Raw genomic sequence first — 18143 nt, forward strand, 5'->3', positions numbered from 1 at the left:
CGAGAAATAATGATTTTTAAAAAATTTATAGTTGTGAGTTTTTTTCTTTTAATTCATTTATTTTAGTGTAAATTTACTATGGGAATGGGTTCCTCCTTTTTTTCGGACACTTGGGTATATAATATGTAAAGTTTTGAATTATAAGGCGCATACGGTGATGGTTTTGGTCGGCTTTGGGTAATTTTTTTTTTTTTTATGTATACATTTTTATTTTACTTTTTGTAACTTTTTTTTTACCATCTGTGTCCCTCATTACATTATAGAAGACCTCTGGGGAACATTCACATGGTCTTTTTGTTTTTTCCTTGACACTTTCCCCTGTAGTTGGGGCATCCATAGGATTTTACAGGAAAAACATCCCCTTGTAGTGACAGTAGTCACTGGCAGAGCTGATCAGGGTCTCCTAGGACCTTGCAGCTCTGCTCTACCAGGGGATCCACTTTCACTTCTTATTACATAGCACTCATTGACCACGATATACCCAGGAAAGGAGACGGCAGAAGTGGTTAAAAACTGCTTCTCCCTTCTCCTCCTGGTTCTTACCTGTGTGACTAACACCCGAGGACCCGACCTGCTCCTGTGTGATTGCAGCAGCAGAGGCTTTAATCCTGTGGCATATTTTTGCTATCGGTGAGGATTAAAGCCCAGGCCCAAGCGCCGTATATTTACCGCTCTTGGTCCTTAATGGGTTAAAAGGATAGCTGTGACATATTTAAAGGAGATGGGGCTGAGCTGTGTAATAGCACTGATGGCAGGAGGAGAGGGACACTTTAAGGCTGCCTGTCCACGGGCGATGATCCACGGGATCACGCTCTGTAAAGCTTTTCATAGCATTGCTATGGAATTCGCAGCGTCGGCGTCCACAAGTGGACAATCAGCGATTCTCCGCTCGCGGGATTTAAATCGTGGCATGCTGCGATTGCCGCAATTGTCCGCGGAGAGCTTATCAATAGAGACCTGACAGCGCTCCCCGATATTCCGCCTCAACCGTGGACAGGGGGCCATTACTTTAGGCCTTTAAGTCATTATTGGCAACACCAGTAAAAGGTGCCGGCGCAAGAACATTCCGTGCGACAGCCTAAAGACTAACGGCAGGCGCAAAACTGGTTCAATTAGAAGATGGAATGTTGAAGAAATGGTTCTAGCTAAAAACAGTAGAAAATAGAAGACGTTTTTGGTTCTCAACAGTTTCTACCAAAACGGGCAAAACTAAAAGTCGTTCAAGAGATTCCAAAAAAATGTATGAATGTGTTTTATATACAGTGTGTTTGATACATAATGTGTATGTGTAATATTACACACACATGATATATTACACACATTATATATTACACACATTATATATTACACTCGTATAGTAGACACATTATATAATAAACACACAAGGCGATGTATATATGTGTGTGTGTGTGTGATATATAGATAGATAGATATATATATATATATATATATACACACACACACACACACACACATCAGGTGTGTGTAATATATCACACACATTATATATTACACACATTATATATGATGCGCACACACTATATATTACACACGCATTATATAGTACACACACACATATATATATATATACCCGGCTTCGCCCGAGTTAATTTGGTACTGGTGTTTAAGTGGTGTTCACACCGAAAATCTTATGAAGTCGTGGTTACTTTAGAGATACTGAGGAAAAACATATGTTCACCATTTTGCATAGTTCTCTGTGTTACCCAGGAAACACCACGGGGAGGTAACCATGCAACGTTTCCTTCATATAAAATGACATCAGGAAGTGAGAGAATTAGATTACGTACATAAAATTTGGATGCTAATTATTTGGCGCTTAGAATTGAATAATCGAGTTGGGACCCATTAGCTTTTCCTATTTATGACATAATCAATGCTCGTGCCAAATTTCATGTTTCTATGACACCGGAAAGTGAGAAAATTACATTCCATATGTAAAATTTGGACGCTAATTCTTTTGCATATAGAATTGAATAATCGAGTTGGGACCTATTAGCTTTTACTATTTATGACATAATCAATGCTTATGGCAAATTTCATGTTTCTACGACAACAGGAAGTGAGAGAATTAGATTCCGTACGTAAAATTTGGACGCTAATTCTTTGGCGCATAGAATTGAATAATCGAGTTGGGACCCATTAGCTATACCTATTTATGACATAATCAATGCTCGTGCCAAATTTCACGTTTCTATGACACCGGAAAGTGAGAAAATTACATTCCGTACGTAAAATTTGGACGCTAATTCTTTGGCGCTTAGAATTGAATAATCGAGTTGGGACCCATTAGCTTTTCCTATTTATGACATATTCAATGCTTATGGCAAATTTCATGTTTCTACGGCAACGGGAAGTGAGAGAATTAGATTCCGTACGTAAAATTTGGACGCTAATTCTTTTGCGCATAGACTTGAATAATCGAGTTGGGACCCATTAGCTTTTCCTATTTATGACATATTCAATGCCCGTGCCAAATTTTAAGTTTCTATGACATTGGGAAGTGAGAGATTTAGATTATGTATGTAAAATTTGGACACCAATTCTTTTGCGCTAGAATTGAATAATCGAGTTGGGACCCAATTACTTTTCCTATTTTGGAGATAATCTATGCTTATGCCACATTTCGTGTTTCTACGACATTGGGAAGTTGGAGAACTTTTGGCGAGTCAGTGAGTGAGTCAGTGAGTGAGTCAGTGAGGGCTTTCAGCTTTATATATATACTAGCTGATATACCTGGCTTTGCCCGAGTTAATTTGGTACTGGTGTTTATCTGGTGGTCACACGGAAAATCTTATGAAGTCGTGGTTACTTTAGAGATACTGAGGAAAAACATATGTTGTTCACCATTTTGCATAGTTCTCTGCGTTACCCAGGAAACACCACGGGGAAAGTAACCATGCGATGTTTCCTTCATATCAAATGACATCAGGAAGTGAGAGAATTACATTCCGTACATAAAATTTGGACGCTAATTCTTTTGCGCTTAGAATTGAATAATCGAGTTGGGACCCATTAACTTTTCATATTTATGACACAATCAATGCTTGTGCCAAATTTCATGTTTCTATGACATTGGGAAGTGAGAGATTTGGATTATGTACGTAAAATTTGGACGCTAATTCTTTTGCGCATAGAATTGAACAATGGAGTTGGGACCCATTAGCTTTTCCTATTTATGACATAATCAATGCTTGTGCCAAATTTCACGTTTCTATGACACCGGAAAGTGAAAAAATTAGATTCCGTACGTAAAATTTGGACGCTAATTCTTTTGTGCATACAATTGAATAATGGAGTTGGGACCCATTAGCTTTTCCTATTTATGACATAATCAATGCTCGTGCCAAATTTCACGTTTCTATGACATTGGGAAGTGAGAGATTTAGATTATGTACGTTAAATTTCGACGCCAATTCTTTTGCGCTAGAATTGAATAATCGAGTTGGGACCCAATTTCTTTTCCTATTTTGGAGATAATCTATGCTTCTGCCAAATTTCATGTTTGTACGACATCGGGAAGTTGGAGAACTTTTGGCGAGTCTGTGAGTCAGTCTGTGAGTCAGTCTGTGAGTCAGTCTGTGAGTTAGTCTGAGAGTCAGTCTGTGAGTGAGTGAGTGAGGGCTTTCAGCTTTATATATATAGATAGATATTATATATTGCATTGTGTGTAATGTGTGTGTGTGTGTGTCTAATACATGTGTGTAATATAACACATACACATTTTATATTACACACACACATATATATATATTACACACATAGTACACACACTACATTGTGTATAATATATCTGTGTGTGTTGTGTGTGTAATATATAATGTGTGTGTAATATAAGACACATTTTATATTTCACACACATTATATGATACATACATTCTAGATTACACGTGACACTATATATCACACACATATTATATATACGTAGTATATAATGTGTGTGTGTAAGCGTATATTGTAATATATATTACCCACACACACTATATGTTACACATTATATATCATACACCTATATTGTGTCTCTGTAATATATAATGTGTGTTTGTTACGCAGACCACCCTTAATAGATGAATAGCATTGAACAACTGAAGTATAAGGCGCTCCACGGTGCAGAGGGACCCAACCACAGACCATAACAAAATAGGGAAAAAAAAGGTACCTCAGCGGCGCCCCACCGTACAAGCACTAAATAACGGCCCAGCAGCAGCCGGCACCCACGGAACAGAAGGGAGTCCATGCAGGAAACTCAAGAAGCTAGAAGTTATCCAGGAGTGCTGAAAGGAGGACCAGTAGAGTATTACAGCTGCACTTTTATTAACGACGCGGTTCTGCAGTAGACCAGCACCTTCATCAGACCATTTACACAATAATGCAGGAAGACATGGTGATTTACAGAGCCCGCGGCTCAGGTCAGCTCGTCTTAAATCGTCATACCTTCCTGCAATATTGTGTAAACGGTCTGATGAAGGTGCCAGTCTGCCGCAGAAACGCATCGTCAATATAGGTGCTGCTGTCTAATACTCTACTGGTCCTCCTTTCAGCGCTCCGGGATCACCGCTTCGCTTCTTGATGTAATATAGTGTTGCCAGAGCGCTTGCAATTTGCAGAGCAGTTTTATGTTCTAGCTCATAGAGACGAGCCCTGGAAGAGAACTACCCCTTTATATTACCCATCTGCCCTAATGGGTCATGTGGGCGGGGCTTGTCTCTGAGAAAACCCATTGAAATGTAACAGGTCTCTGTACATTTCATATATTACCCGGTGAATTCATTGTAATGGAGAAAAACACCTAAAAGTTGTCACAAAAGTTTTGGCACTCTTGCAGATGCTGTGATCTGATGCTTCTGTTCGCAGTAAGCTTTAGAGACCTTCATGACCCACAAGAGCAGTACGGAAGGCCTTTTAAGATCTGCAGATGTCTCATGAAAACGAATGGCCATTAAGACATGTGAATATTCTGAGGGAAGGAGTGGCTTCATTAGACACAGATTTGTTGGAAAGCCTCCCCGGTTGTTGGAAGCTTTCATATTAATCCTCATACTTAGCCTGATTCTCCACCAATTGGAGCGTCTGGATACAAAGCAGTGCAGTAGATGTCACGCGGGTTCAGAAGGCAGCCAGTTCTCTCCAAATAGCCATCTTATACCTGCTCGATGCTGCAAATCTAGAGCCCCAGTTGTATTGGATGGAGCTGTTCTCCGTACGGCGAGGGGCCGAGCAGCCGCGCCCAGCCAAGAATAATTCATAAAGTTGAACGTTTCATAAAACAATGCAATAAGATTGGAGGGTATGAGTTTAAAGAAAACGGAGACATTGTAATTTACAAGATGTCCTCCTGAGCTCCTACCGTCAGGGTGGCATCAGCAGGCGAGCTCTGAATGTGTTCTGAGTGGTCACTTGCTACAATGTTGCTGCACGCTACATTAGGCTACAATGCTACAAATCGCATGTATGTGAAGCCCGTGCTTTCCTACGGGTTATTTCACACATGAGATGTTTTGTAGCATTCGACAAAAGGACACAAAAACCTCGCAGGTCCAGCCATGTGCCCGCGACACGTGAGGTTTTGTAGTCCATGTTTCCCTATTTGGCCTTTCTCCCTGTTGCATCGCACGAAAACACGATTTTCGTGCGATGCAACTTTGACCGAAGGAAATCCTACAGTCAAAGCCCTACTCTAAGCCCTGGCTGCAGGAAAAAAAACCAAAACACACATACCTCCCGCTCTATCAGCCCGGCCACATCTTCTCCCCGGGTCCCCGGCAGTGATCGTCTTCTCTTCTGGCCGGGGATTCAAAAATCTCCGCCTTCTGGAACCGCTGGCTGTGATTGGCTGACGCTTAGCCAATCACAGCCAGCACTAGCGATGCGATAGTGCAGCGATGCCATGTCGCCTGTGTGAACAAGGCCTTACAAACACATCAGAGCGTATCTTAGCAAATGTCTTCCATCTGTTAGGAGCTATTGTGTGATAAAGTAAACCCCATCAAAGTCAAACACAAGGCAAAAACTGGAAATCCAACACCCATCCTTAAAGGGGTTGTCCCGCGCCGAAACGGGTTTTGGTTTTTTTTCAATAGCCCCCCCGTTCGGCGCGAGACAAACCCGATGCAGGGGTTTAAAGAAAAAAACGGATAGTACTTACCCGAATCCCCGCGCTCCGGTGACTTCTTACTTACTTTGCGAAGATGGCCGCCGGGATCTTCACCCTCGGTGGACCGCAGGTCTTCTGTGCGGTCCATTGCCGATTCCAGCCTCCTGATTGGCTGGAATCGGCACACGTGACGGGGCGGAGCTACGAGGAGCAGCTCTCCGGCACGAGCGGCCCCATTCAGAAGGGAGAAGACCGGACTGCGCAAGCGCGTCTAATCGGGCGATTAGACGCTGAAAATTAGACGGCACCATGGAGACGGGGACGCTAGCAACGGAGCAGGTAAGTGAATAACTTCTGTATGGCTCATAATTAATGCACGATGTACATTATAAAGTGCATTAATATGGCCATACAGAAGTGTATAACCCCACTTGCTGCCGCGGGACAACCCCTTTAAAGTTTGACAATCTCCCAAAATCCTTGAGATCCATTCAGCAGTTTAGTCCTTCATTCTTTAACCCCTTTAGGACTAAGAGCTGTAAATTTACGGCGCTTGGACCTGGGCTTTAATCCCCGCCTATAGCAAAAATGTGGCACAGGATTAAAGCCTCTGCTGCTGCAATCACGCAGGAGCAGGTCGGGTCCTCGGCTGGTTGTCACAGCTGAGAGTCCAGAGAAGTACCTAGCGCTCAAGAAGTGGAAGTCCTAGAAGACCCTGATCAGCTCTGCCAGTGACTATTGCCCCAGCTACAGGGAAAAAGTGTGTAATAAAAAAAAAAATAAACATGTGAATGACCCTCAGAGGTCTTATATGACATCATGGGGGACAGAGATAGGAAAAAAAATAGTTACAAAAATTACAGAATAAAATAAAAATATATATATAAAAAAGAAAATGAGCCAAGCTGATGCCAACCAAAACCGTCACCTATTATATACCAAAACATCCAAAAGAAAATGAACCCACCCCGTACTTTATTTTAGTGTAAATTCACTGATTTAAGAAAAAACAACTATAAATGTTTTAAAAAAACATTTTTTTTCCCATTTTTGACCCCAATAGAACTAAAAAAACAAACAAAAAAAAGTCAGTAAAAAGATATAGCTCTATACGTCACGGCGAAAAAACACACCAAAAATAATTTTGGTAGCTGGAGGAAAAAAATAGGGCAGTAAAACCACCAGATGGGTAAAGTCCCTAAAAAGTGTCTGGTCCTTTAGGTAGAAAACAGCCCGGTCCTTAAGGGGTTACATGTGTATAGGTTCTGGGCAGCAGTTGTTGTCACCCATCTGGAAAAGACTAGTAATTATTAGGAAATTCTAGTGGCAAAGTGCGCCACACAGCTCTGCTACATGGTACATCCATTATGATCCCCACACATCACACACACAGCAGCTTGACTACCACACAAGACAAACACAGCTTGGCTCCTCCCACAGCAGTGACATCACCGCACATCATTCAGCCCACCGGATCTCTGTGGTGGCAGTAGGGACTGCTGAGTTGTGTCTGACATAATAGCAGTTTAGTTGTATTCTCTTTTTATTATCTTTGCCCAGTGTTGTTCTTCTGTTGGTCAGACTCTGTGTTTTATATATGTTGTAGGACCTTTAATGACATCACCAGGGGGTGGGGCATAAGAATCACACACACATACTCACAGACAAGTGGTCATTAGTAGTTTGCTGTTCTAGAAGCGGGTCTAGACACCCCGTGCTTGTCTCGGGAGCCGTGGCTCCTGGTCCTTTATTAGTGTAATACCCAACTCTTCCCTGCCATAAAACAACACCGAGTCCTTTCCTCGGCACTCCCTGCTGTATCCTGCGCTGTGGCTCGGCCGTTGCTCCTGTTTGTTTACAGGACATCACAGACTGCTGCAGCCGATGACTGAACTCTGCGCTCAGTCTCTGAGCCACATCATTGGCTGCAGCAGCCTGTGATATCCTGTAAACGTGACGTCATGGGGGAGGGGTGGCCACAGCGGGGAGAGGTCAGTACGACTCCTTGTTGGTTTACGGCAGGGGGAGTTGAGTTTTATAGAAGTAGATCTCGGACATCCCCTTTAATTGCTGGAGAAAAGAGAAGACAAACCTTTGGGTTGGACACCTCCATGGTGGAGAAGAGATGGTGGCGGTCAGGATTGTGCTCAGATCGTTACTTTAGTGAGTGAAATGATCAAATAGACAAAGTTGACCTTAAACTCGTTTTTATAACGTTTCTACTAACCTCTATCCTTCTACTTCATCACCTTTTTCTTACTTTGCATTCCATTTTGGCGCTTAGGAGATCGTCAACTTTAATTGTAGGAAGCTGGTGGCATCCATGCCGCTGTTTGCCAACGCCGACCCCTGTTTTGTTACCGCCATGCTCACCAAGCTGAAATTTGAGGTTTTTCAACCTACTGACTACATCATTCGTGAGGGAACCATCGGCAAGAAGATGTACTTCATCCAGCATGGTGTGGTCAGCGTGCTTACGAAGGGCAACAAGGAGGTCAAGCTCTCGGACGGCTCCTACTTCGGAGGTAAGGGGGCGAGCAATCTGAGAGCGAGAACTCTAGGAGGGTCACAGAGTCCCCTCCGTCTACCCCTCGGCCCCCGGGATAGAGGGAATATGTTCCTCCATGCGCTGCCATATCTGCACAAGAACATTCCTATCAGGTGTCTCACATCTGTTGCTGCTGAGCGGCTCCGACTCTGTTGGTCTGCTGATTAGCAAATCCATTAGTTAGTCAGACTTGTTACAACCGCTTATTTTAACCCCGTAATGAAAACCTTTTGGGGGGGATTTTTCCTTGTTGCGTTCCACGAGTCCGTTTTTTCCTGCCTACACGGCTGTATAGGGGCTTGTCTTTTTTTATACACAAGTTGTATGTTTTACTTTTCTTTTTTTGTGGTCGGGGGAGGGGAACAAAACTAAAATTCTACCAATATTTTTGGGGTTTTGTTTGCAATTCACTATACAGTATAACACTGCAGTGGTAGTTAGGCCGCTGCTGTAGAATCTGCAGCAAATGCCGCCCGTTACGTTATATGGAGGTACGCGCCTTCCTACATGAGTGGAAATCAATTGCAATTTCTGCTCGTGGCCAAAAAATCGCAGCATGCTCCATTTTCATGCATGCTACGCACAGACAGGCCCTAAATTCCACATGATCGCCGAGCCGACGCAGGAGTAAAAAATATTGAGAAAAAAAATCTGTACTGCGCATGTATGACGGCGAGACGCCGGGTCCACCGCGCTACGGAAAACACGGCGACAGAGCAGGTACGTGCGGCGCGGCTGCGGCCAGAGCTGGAGACCTAATATAGAGATTTTATATCGTGTTTGTTTTCTCACTGTCGCATCCCAAGGACCATAACCTTTCTATGCCTCCATCGATAAGGCCGCGGGGGCCGGAGAGCAGCTGCAGTGGTCATTTACACCTTTTTGGCAGCATATGGCTTTTTCATCAGGTTTTATATTTTTCTTTGCACTGTTCATTCTAAAGGTTAAATAACCTGTTAGCCGTCAGGCATCCTATTAGGCACTGCCTTTAGCAAGGTCTAATAGGTGCACTACCATGGTAGACCCCTGGGCTTTTGTGAGGACCCCCTGCTGCTATAGTAGCCATCAACACTCCGCAACATTCCTAGAGGGCAGTTGGAGCTAATGAAGGGATGGAAGGAGTCTCATTCCTCCGACAACCACTTAGATGCAATGACAGCATGGACCGCAGCATCTAAGGCATTACAGAGCCAGGATTGGAGCTCGCTCTGGCTGTCAGAGCACGGATAGCTGAGCAGCACAGGCACCCACAAAGGGCTTCCAATTAGAGATGAGCGAACCTACTCGGCCACGCCCCTTTTTCGCCTGAGTACCGCGATTTTCGAGTACTTCCGTACTCGGGTGAAAAGTTTCTGGGGGCGCCGTGGGTGAGTGGGGGGTTGCAGCGGGAAGTGGGGGGGAGAGAGAGAGGGCTCCCCCCGCTCCGCCACTCCTCCCCCCACCCCTCGGCGCCCCCCGAATCTTTTCACCCAAGTACGGAAGTACTCGAAAATCACGATACTCGATCGAGTAATTACTCATCTCTACTTCCAATACAGTTCAGGGATCAGAAGAAAGCCGGTTAGTGGCTGCCATCTAAAAAAATAGGAGGTGCCAGCAGTCAGTAACAGGTTAAAGGAGTTATTTTACATGGAGCCCTATGAGGACTTGTGTTTTCAATGACACCACTTTGGGGTAGATACAATGTATTAGAGAATCATCAACTATCTGAATGGGAAAGACTTGTGCAGCTTCTAAAGGTGCTTTTACACGCAGAGAGGATCGCTCCGAAGGCGGCTTTGGGCGATAATCATTGTGTCTAAATGGGCCTTTACCCTCCTTGTGTGGTAGGAATGACCTTTGACCTCAGGCCGGGGGGTCGGTAGGAGTACAACAAGACCAATCTATTTTTTCTGCTTTACTTCCTTTGCCCAAGTCGTACCCCCTATTCTCCACCTGCGGCCCCGGGTGACGCCCTGTTTTTGTGGGGCGAGCTGCAGTTTTCATTACACAGGACTTTGGGATCCTTTTTTTGATTTGTGTCGCTCTTAGCTGTTTTGGCCCTCTTCCTGGCGGGGGACGTTATTCTGCACTTCTGCTGATATTAAGTTACTATTTAGATTTTTTACTACTTTTGCACAATAAAAACACAATAAAAAAAATGAAAATGTGCTTTTCTGCAGCCGAAGCCCCAAAACCTTGTAATGTTTCTATGACAAAGCTGTATGCTGTATGCTGCGGGCTGAGCTGGAGTTTGTATTTTGCACTTCGGGGCGCTATAACTTTGTCTTTGTATGAAGCCTTTTTGATTATACACTGTTCACTTTGTGGGTTCAATAATCTAACTTTATAATTCAAATTCTGAGGGGGGGGGGGCGGAGACTGTAACATGAGATCACTTGAATAATACACTGAGAATACTGTATTGCAGTGTATTATGAAGCCTACTTGGTGGATTAGGATGGCTTGTGCCTGGCTGCCATACTAACAATATACACCCAGGCGGGGTAATGGCAACTAAGTGGTTAATTGGTTGGAATTCTATCCAGCTCTGGCTGGTACAGCAGGAGCCCAGCGCCGGGCGCAGTGATCACATGGGTACAGCTCCCAGAATTGTAGTCCTGCATGCCATTTTGCAGGGGGCCCATGCAGGTCTGCCATTAAACACATCTTTCACACGGGAAACTTTTTTCTGTTTGTTTTTATATGTATTTACGAATCTTGAAAGTTTGTGGTTGATTTCTTCCCTTTTCCATCCCCTGCCATGTCGGCACGCTCCGCACCCAGTCAGCCACGGCGCCCCCATTTGTCGCACATCTTGTGCCGGTTGTGACTTCTGTGGGGATGGATGCAGCTCAGAAGTCTCCATGGGGATACAGAAGGTGCTGTGAGGGCCGCTGACCTGCCGACCCCTGACCTGCCGACCCCTGACCTGCCGACCCCTGACCCGCCGACCCCTGACCCGCTTTCAGGCTCTGCAGACTACAGGCAGGGTTTTATCTGTAGTGTGCAGCAGCCCGGAGCGCATAGAGCTGCATGGGAGCTGCGTACACGGCCCTTGTGCTTTCATGAAAATGTATGTGAGCTGTACTCGCCAAATGCTGTCACTAATACATGGTGGAGTGTCGGGGCGCAGGAGCATCTCATAACTAGTTGTGTCTTTGCAGAGATCTGCTTGCTGACACGAGGACGGCGCACGGCGAGCGTCCGAGCGGACACCTACTGCCGTTTATACTCGCTGTCCGTGGATCATTTCAATGAGGTGCTGGAAGAATATCCCATGATGAGGCGAGCGTTCGAGACCGTCGCCATAGACAGACTGGACAGAATAGGTGAGCGTACTACAACCTTCTTTCCGTTAGGCCTCAGTCACACGGAGTGCGCCGCCCAACCGTGTGCTGCCTCCCCACACTGAATACATATGTGTCCAACACAAGGTCCGCCGGCCAAATCCGGACCGCCATGTCATTTTATGAGGCCCTGAGAGAACCGAGCGCAGAAGGACTCTCCACTATCGCGGGAGGACACAGCCAGCGCCTGGTAGAGGGGTTGGCGCCGGCACAGGGAGCGGCTGCCATCTTCGATTCTGAGTTCTGGTGCACCTCCACACAGCACAGGTGGCGGACAGCTCCGACCCCCTAACCGGCACCCTAGCCACCCTCCAAGGTAGGTAGGTCGGTGCTAAGGAGGTGGAAGTGGAGAAACCCCATCACAGTGCGGAGAGCGCCGCCGTGTGAGGAGGAGGTACGTGTAGGGATCATTCACACCGGCGGATGCGCCGTTTTCTGTATTCACCGTGTTTTTGGACCTTCTTGTATTTCTTTTTGGGGTGCTTTCACAGAAGGTCCCACCGATCGCTCCGGCCTTCATGGGTGGATACACGTGAATCACGCGGCATCACTGCCCATCTGTGCCATCCTATAGACTTGAGTCTGTAATCTGGACCCAGAGAGGACATGCTGCAATTCATTTCACACATGGAAAAGACGTGTCTGAATACCTCAGAGCAGATCAATGTCTGCAGTACATTAGTACACGCTACATGGAGCGCACCCCCCCCCCCTTGTGAATGAGCCCTTTAAAGTCATCCATAATGCCAATGTGGCCCTCAATGAGTTTTGACACCTCTAGAATCATAGTCGTGTTTTTATAGCCAGTTGCCCTCTTGGTAACAGGGGAGAAGGGTGCAGTATGGCCATCGCAGACTTGGGGGGGGGGGGTGCAGTATGGCCATCGCAGACTTGGGGGGGTGCAGTATGGCCATCGCAGACTTGGGGGGGTGCAGTATGGCCATCGCAGACTTGGGGGGGTGCAGTATGGCCATCGCAGACTTGGGGGGGTGCAGTATGGCCATCGCAGACTTGGGGGGGTGCAGTATGGCCATCGCAGACTTGGGGGGGGGTGCAGTATGGCCATCGCAGACTTGGGGGGGGGGGGTGCAGTATGGCCATCACAGACTTGGGGGGGGGGGTGCAGTATGGCCATCGCAGACTTGGGAGGACCGACTGCTTTGAAGAGTTTAGAGCATCTGCACTCCTAATAATAATAATAATCTTTATTTGTATAGCGCCAACATATTCCGCAGCGCTTACATAGACAGGGGGGAATACAGAAAGACAAAATACAAACAGTACAGAACCACGGTTACATAGTAATCAGCTGATGGAAACAATAGGGGTGAGGGTCCTGCTCCAACCAGCTTACATACTACAGGTAATGGGGGGATACAGAAGGTAAAGGGCTGGAGATGGACATAGTATGGCGGGGTGGAGAGTGAGCGATGCTATACACAGACAATGGTCAGATGTTTGGCCGTGTGATGGCAGAAACAGTATGACTGCAGGAGCGGTTTATGATGGCTAGCAGGGATTGCAGTCAGTAGGTCAGGGAGCATGTTATCAGGCGGAGTACAGAGGGGTTTGTTTAGGGAATGCGGTATGCATCCCTGAAGAGGTGCGTTTTTAGAGCACGCCTGAAGTTCTGCGAGTCCTGGATTGCTCGGGTAGCCTTTGGTAGTGCGTTCCAGAGGACCGGTGCTGCTCCGCAGAAGTCCTGGAGGCGGGAATGAAAGGTTTGAATTAAAGGGGCGCTCAGTCTAGTTTCGTTAGCAGAGCGGAGAGCCCAGGCTGGGTGATGGATTGAGATGAGGGATACAATATAGGGGGCGCTGCACTGTGGATGAGGGATACAATATAGGGGGGCGCTGCGCTGTGGATGAGGGATACAATATAGGGGGGCGCTGCGCTGTGGATGAGGGATACAATGTAGGGGGCGCTGCACTGTGGATGAGGGAGGCGATTTAGGGGGGCGCTGCGCTGTGGATGAGGGATACAATATAGGGGGCGCTGCACTGTGGATGAGGGATACAATATAGGGGGGTGCTGCGCTGTGGATGAGGGATACAATGTAGGGGGCGCTGCACTGTGGATGAGGGATACAATATAGGGGGCGCTGCGCTGTGGAGGGCTTTGTGGATGAAGGTAGCGAGTTTAAGTTGAATTCTGTATGTAACGGGCAGCCAGTGCAGTGACCGGCACAGGGCAGAGGTGTCCGAGTAGCGGCTGGACAGGAAGATGAGCCTGGCTGCCGCATTCAGGATGGATTGGAGGGGTAGAGTCTGGTGCAGGGGAGGCCGATCAGCAACGAGTTGTACTAATCCAGCCGGGAGTGGATGAGGGCGACAGTGAGCGTTTTTAGCGTGTTTCTAATGGTACTGAGCAATGCCCGGCGGTCTTGTGGTCGCTGGGCGTTGTAAAGCTGAGGGAAGGCCTCACTATACGGCTATTACCATCACATATGGGCCTGGCGGATACAAGGAACGCTCCTGTAGGCTGCAGCCATGCCAACACTTACCAAAAATGTTTGTTGCTTCACAAATGCAGTAAATGGATATTTGTTAACTCCTTAAGGACCAAGCGCGGTAAATATCCAGCGCCTGGTCCTAGGCTGCAATCTGATAGCAAAAATATGGTGTGGGATTAAAGCCTCTGCTCCTGCAATCAAGCAGGTCGGGTCCACGGCTGTTAGTCACTGCTGAGGACCCGGAGGAGGAGGGAGAAGCAGAGTTTAACCTCTTCTGCCTTCTCCTATCCCTGATGCACATGTACTGAGAAGTGAAAGCTGGGAGCCCCCGGTACAGCAGAGCTGCGGGGTCCTAGCATACCCGATCAGCTCTGTCAGTGACTGACGTCACTACTGGGGCTCCTACAGATGTCCCAGCTACAGGGGAGAAGTATGAAATTAAAAAATAAGTCTTATAGGGTAGGAAAAAGTGAAAAAAAAACTTGCATAAAATAAATATATAAACATGAAAATGACCCAAATCTGACGCCAGATGCGCCCCACCATCCAGCACCCCACATATTACATATCAAAGCGTCCAAAACTAAACGAGGCGCCCGCTCACATGCTTTATTGTAGCATAAATAAACTCATTTAAAAAAAAAAAACAACATTTTAAAAAGTCATTATTTGTAACTTTTAAATAACTAATAAAACAAAAAGTCAGTGGAAAAAAAAAATCTTGAAAAAAATGTCCCCGTGTGTCCGAGAAAAAAGCAGCACAAAGAATTTTGGGAACTGAAGAAAAAAAAAATGACGGTAAAGCAAACCACCCCATGGGTAAAATCCCTAAAACGTGTCTGGTCCTTTAGGGCAGGGGTCCCCAGGGACCACCAACAGGTCATGCCTTCAGGATATCCGGACTGACGATAATGACATCATCTGTGTGATACTGGGGAAATCTTGACAACATGACCTGCTGGGAGTCCCTGAGGACCGGAGGGGGGGACACCGCTTTAGGGGTTAAATAATGCATTGCTCTGAAGAAGAGTTTTTGAAATCTGGGTGGAGATTGGAAGCAAAATCAGAGTCTATTATTTTCCTGAACTAGTGGTAGATCCTCGCGCCATGACTTCAGAACGCCCGGGAGAACCTGCAAATAAGATACAAGGGGATAAAAAACCCATTAGTAGTAAAAGACGGCCAGAAGCGGTGCTGCCGATAACAACCAATCAGAAGGCGGCTGCTATTTTGGAAAATGCTCTGCAGAATGGAAGCTGAATTGCTAAAGGTTCTTCAGTTAGAGAACATTGATAAATGAGTCCTAATGGGGGGGATTTAGTAACACCCTGAAAACAGTACTGACACATCCTGATCTGTAGAGGAAGCTTTGTAGCGGTCATCTCCGTGACATCACAGAGAGGAGACACCTATACATAGATAACACAGGACCACCATTCACAATAGTCACAGCTCCCCTCCTCCCCCTCCCTGTACAGGCAGGATTACACTGAGAGGAGACACCTATATATAGATAACACAGGAGCCACCATTAACAATAGTCACAGCTCACCTCCTCCCCTCCCTGTACAGACAGGATTACACTGAGAGGAGACACCTATATATAGATAACACAGGATCTACCATTCACTGTAGTCACAGCTCACCTCCTCCTCTCCCTGTACAGACAGGATTACACTGAGAGGAGACACCTATATATAGATAACACAGGATCCACCATTCACAATAGTCACAGCTCACCTCCTCCCCTCCCTGTACAGGCAGGATTACACTGAGAGGAGACACCTATATATAGATAGCACAGGATCTACCATTCACTGTAGTCACAGCTCACCTCCTCCCCTCCCTGTACAGACAGGATTACACTGAGAGGAGACACCTATATAGATAATGCAGGACCCACCATTCACAATAGTCACAGCTCCCCTCCTCCCCTCCCTGTACAGACAGGATTACACTGAGAGGAGATACCTATATATAGATAACACAGGATCCACCATTCACAATAGTCACAGCTCCCCTCCTCCCCTCCCTGTACAGGCAGGATTACACTGAGAGGAGACACCTATATATAGATAACACAGGATCTAGCATTCACTGTAGTCACAGCTCACCTCCTCCCCTCCCTGTACAGACAGGATTACACTGAGAGGAGACACCTATAGGACCCACCATTCACAATAGTAGTGTCACAGCACAATGACCTCTGCACAGAACATACCTAGAACAGTCCCCTCCTGGTCATTGGTGTCTAAAGTTATATCTGAACATTTGGGCCTTAAATGCTTTTAACCCCTTGAGGACACCGCCTTATGTTTTCCATTTTTGCTTTCTTCTTGCAGACTTTCAGACAATCCTAGCGGTTTTCCCATCGCCCGCTCTCTGAGGACTTGCTTTTTTGCAGGAGGAGTTTATTTTTTGTTGGTACTATTTAATGTTAATTGGTACTGAGGGGATCTTCTGTTTCTGGTGCAGCGCTGCAGCCGCAGTGACATGAGCTTTGTTGTGTGGGTCCATGTGATTACAACGCTTCCAAACCTCTATTGTCTTTTGTTGTACGGATGTCGCACCTTCTGCCGCCTCTATTGTCCCAGCAGTGGGTTGTGTGAAAGCTCAGGTTTTCAGGATCTTTGCTTCTAGTGCTACTATTTTGGGGATATTTAGGACTTTTGAATTGCTTTTAATTACATTCTTTACTTGGACATAATGTAAGCAAAAGGTACAATTCTGGCCCCGCCGGCGGTCACCGCAGCCGATAGATTAGGCCTTTTACCTAATATATCAAATAGGATTATTATTATAAATGTAGGAAAAAAGTGTTTTAGGCTTTAATTATTTTTTTCTACTAAAATAAAGCCTTAGTTTTTTGTTTTACTCTCCTAAGGGAATCTGACCTCCCACTAACGAGTTTGATCAATTATACAACATACTGCAGTTCTGAAGTATTGCAGTATCTTGTGTTTCTGCAGACATTCTACTAAGCTGTGCTACAGGCCTAATAGGGAAACTCACAGCAGCAGTGCCACCCAAGCAGCCCCCCGCGCTCTCATTGTGGGGGGCCATTCTGCTCCTTTCATTGCCACTGTCAGGACTGAAATGGTTTGCAGCTGCACTCAGAAATAACCCTCCTGTTGTGCCCGGGGTCGGCCGTCAATGACTGCATGGAGCCCACTGTTGGAAATTACCAATCCGGAGGACAAGTCCTTTCAAGCACACGGCATATATTGCAGACCGAGGCACAGCAAGAACAAGTTACAAACTGCGTAAGGTTCTTGCAAGGCAGAAGTCCAACAGCAAGCGGTTATCTCACACCGGGAATCCACGTATCTCTGTGCATACTGGAGGGATTACATCAGCTGAGGACAACACCTCCCCTCAGTCCGAGATGGTGTCTGTGTCCCCGACTAGAACAAGGGGCCCTGGCCAGATTAAATACTATCACAGCAGCCTAGATATAGACTCGTATAACCGTGGGCTCTGGGATGGACAACAGGACTATCTGCATTAACAATTAGACAGAAAAACAATACATACATTATGTTCAAACAACATTGGAAGATTCGCAGCCGTTCTGCTATTGCAGAAAATACGCAAGTCCAACTGTTTGGAGATAAGCAGAAGTAGAATCTTCGTACGTGAGTCACACAGATCCCGGCATCGGGCCCCAGGCAGGTCAGATACAGTGACGTGTAAGTTAGTCTA

The 18143-nt window shown here is 46.1% G+C and overlaps 1 protein-coding gene across 1 annotated transcript in view; it reads left to right on the forward strand.

The window, feature by feature from the left end:
- The window catches only part of HCN2 (hyperpolarization activated cyclic nucleotide gated potassium and sodium channel 2), a 71600-nt gene that overhangs the window by 46780 nt on the left and 6677 nt on the right, over positions 1-18143 (forward strand). Inside the window, exons 6-7 of the mRNA XM_066604764.1 lie at positions 8397-8637; positions 11807-11971. Coding sequence (XP_066460861.1) covers positions 8397-8637; positions 11807-11971 — 406 coding nt within the window. The remainder of the gene's footprint in view (positions 1-8396; positions 8638-11806; positions 11972-18143) is intronic.

Source organism: Eleutherodactylus coqui, chromosome 5, assembly GCF_035609145.1.
Source record: "Eleutherodactylus coqui strain aEleCoq1 chromosome 5, aEleCoq1.hap1, whole genome shotgun sequence".
Lineage (NCBI taxonomy): Eukaryota > Metazoa > Chordata > Amphibia > Anura > Eleutherodactylidae > Eleutherodactylus > Eleutherodactylus coqui.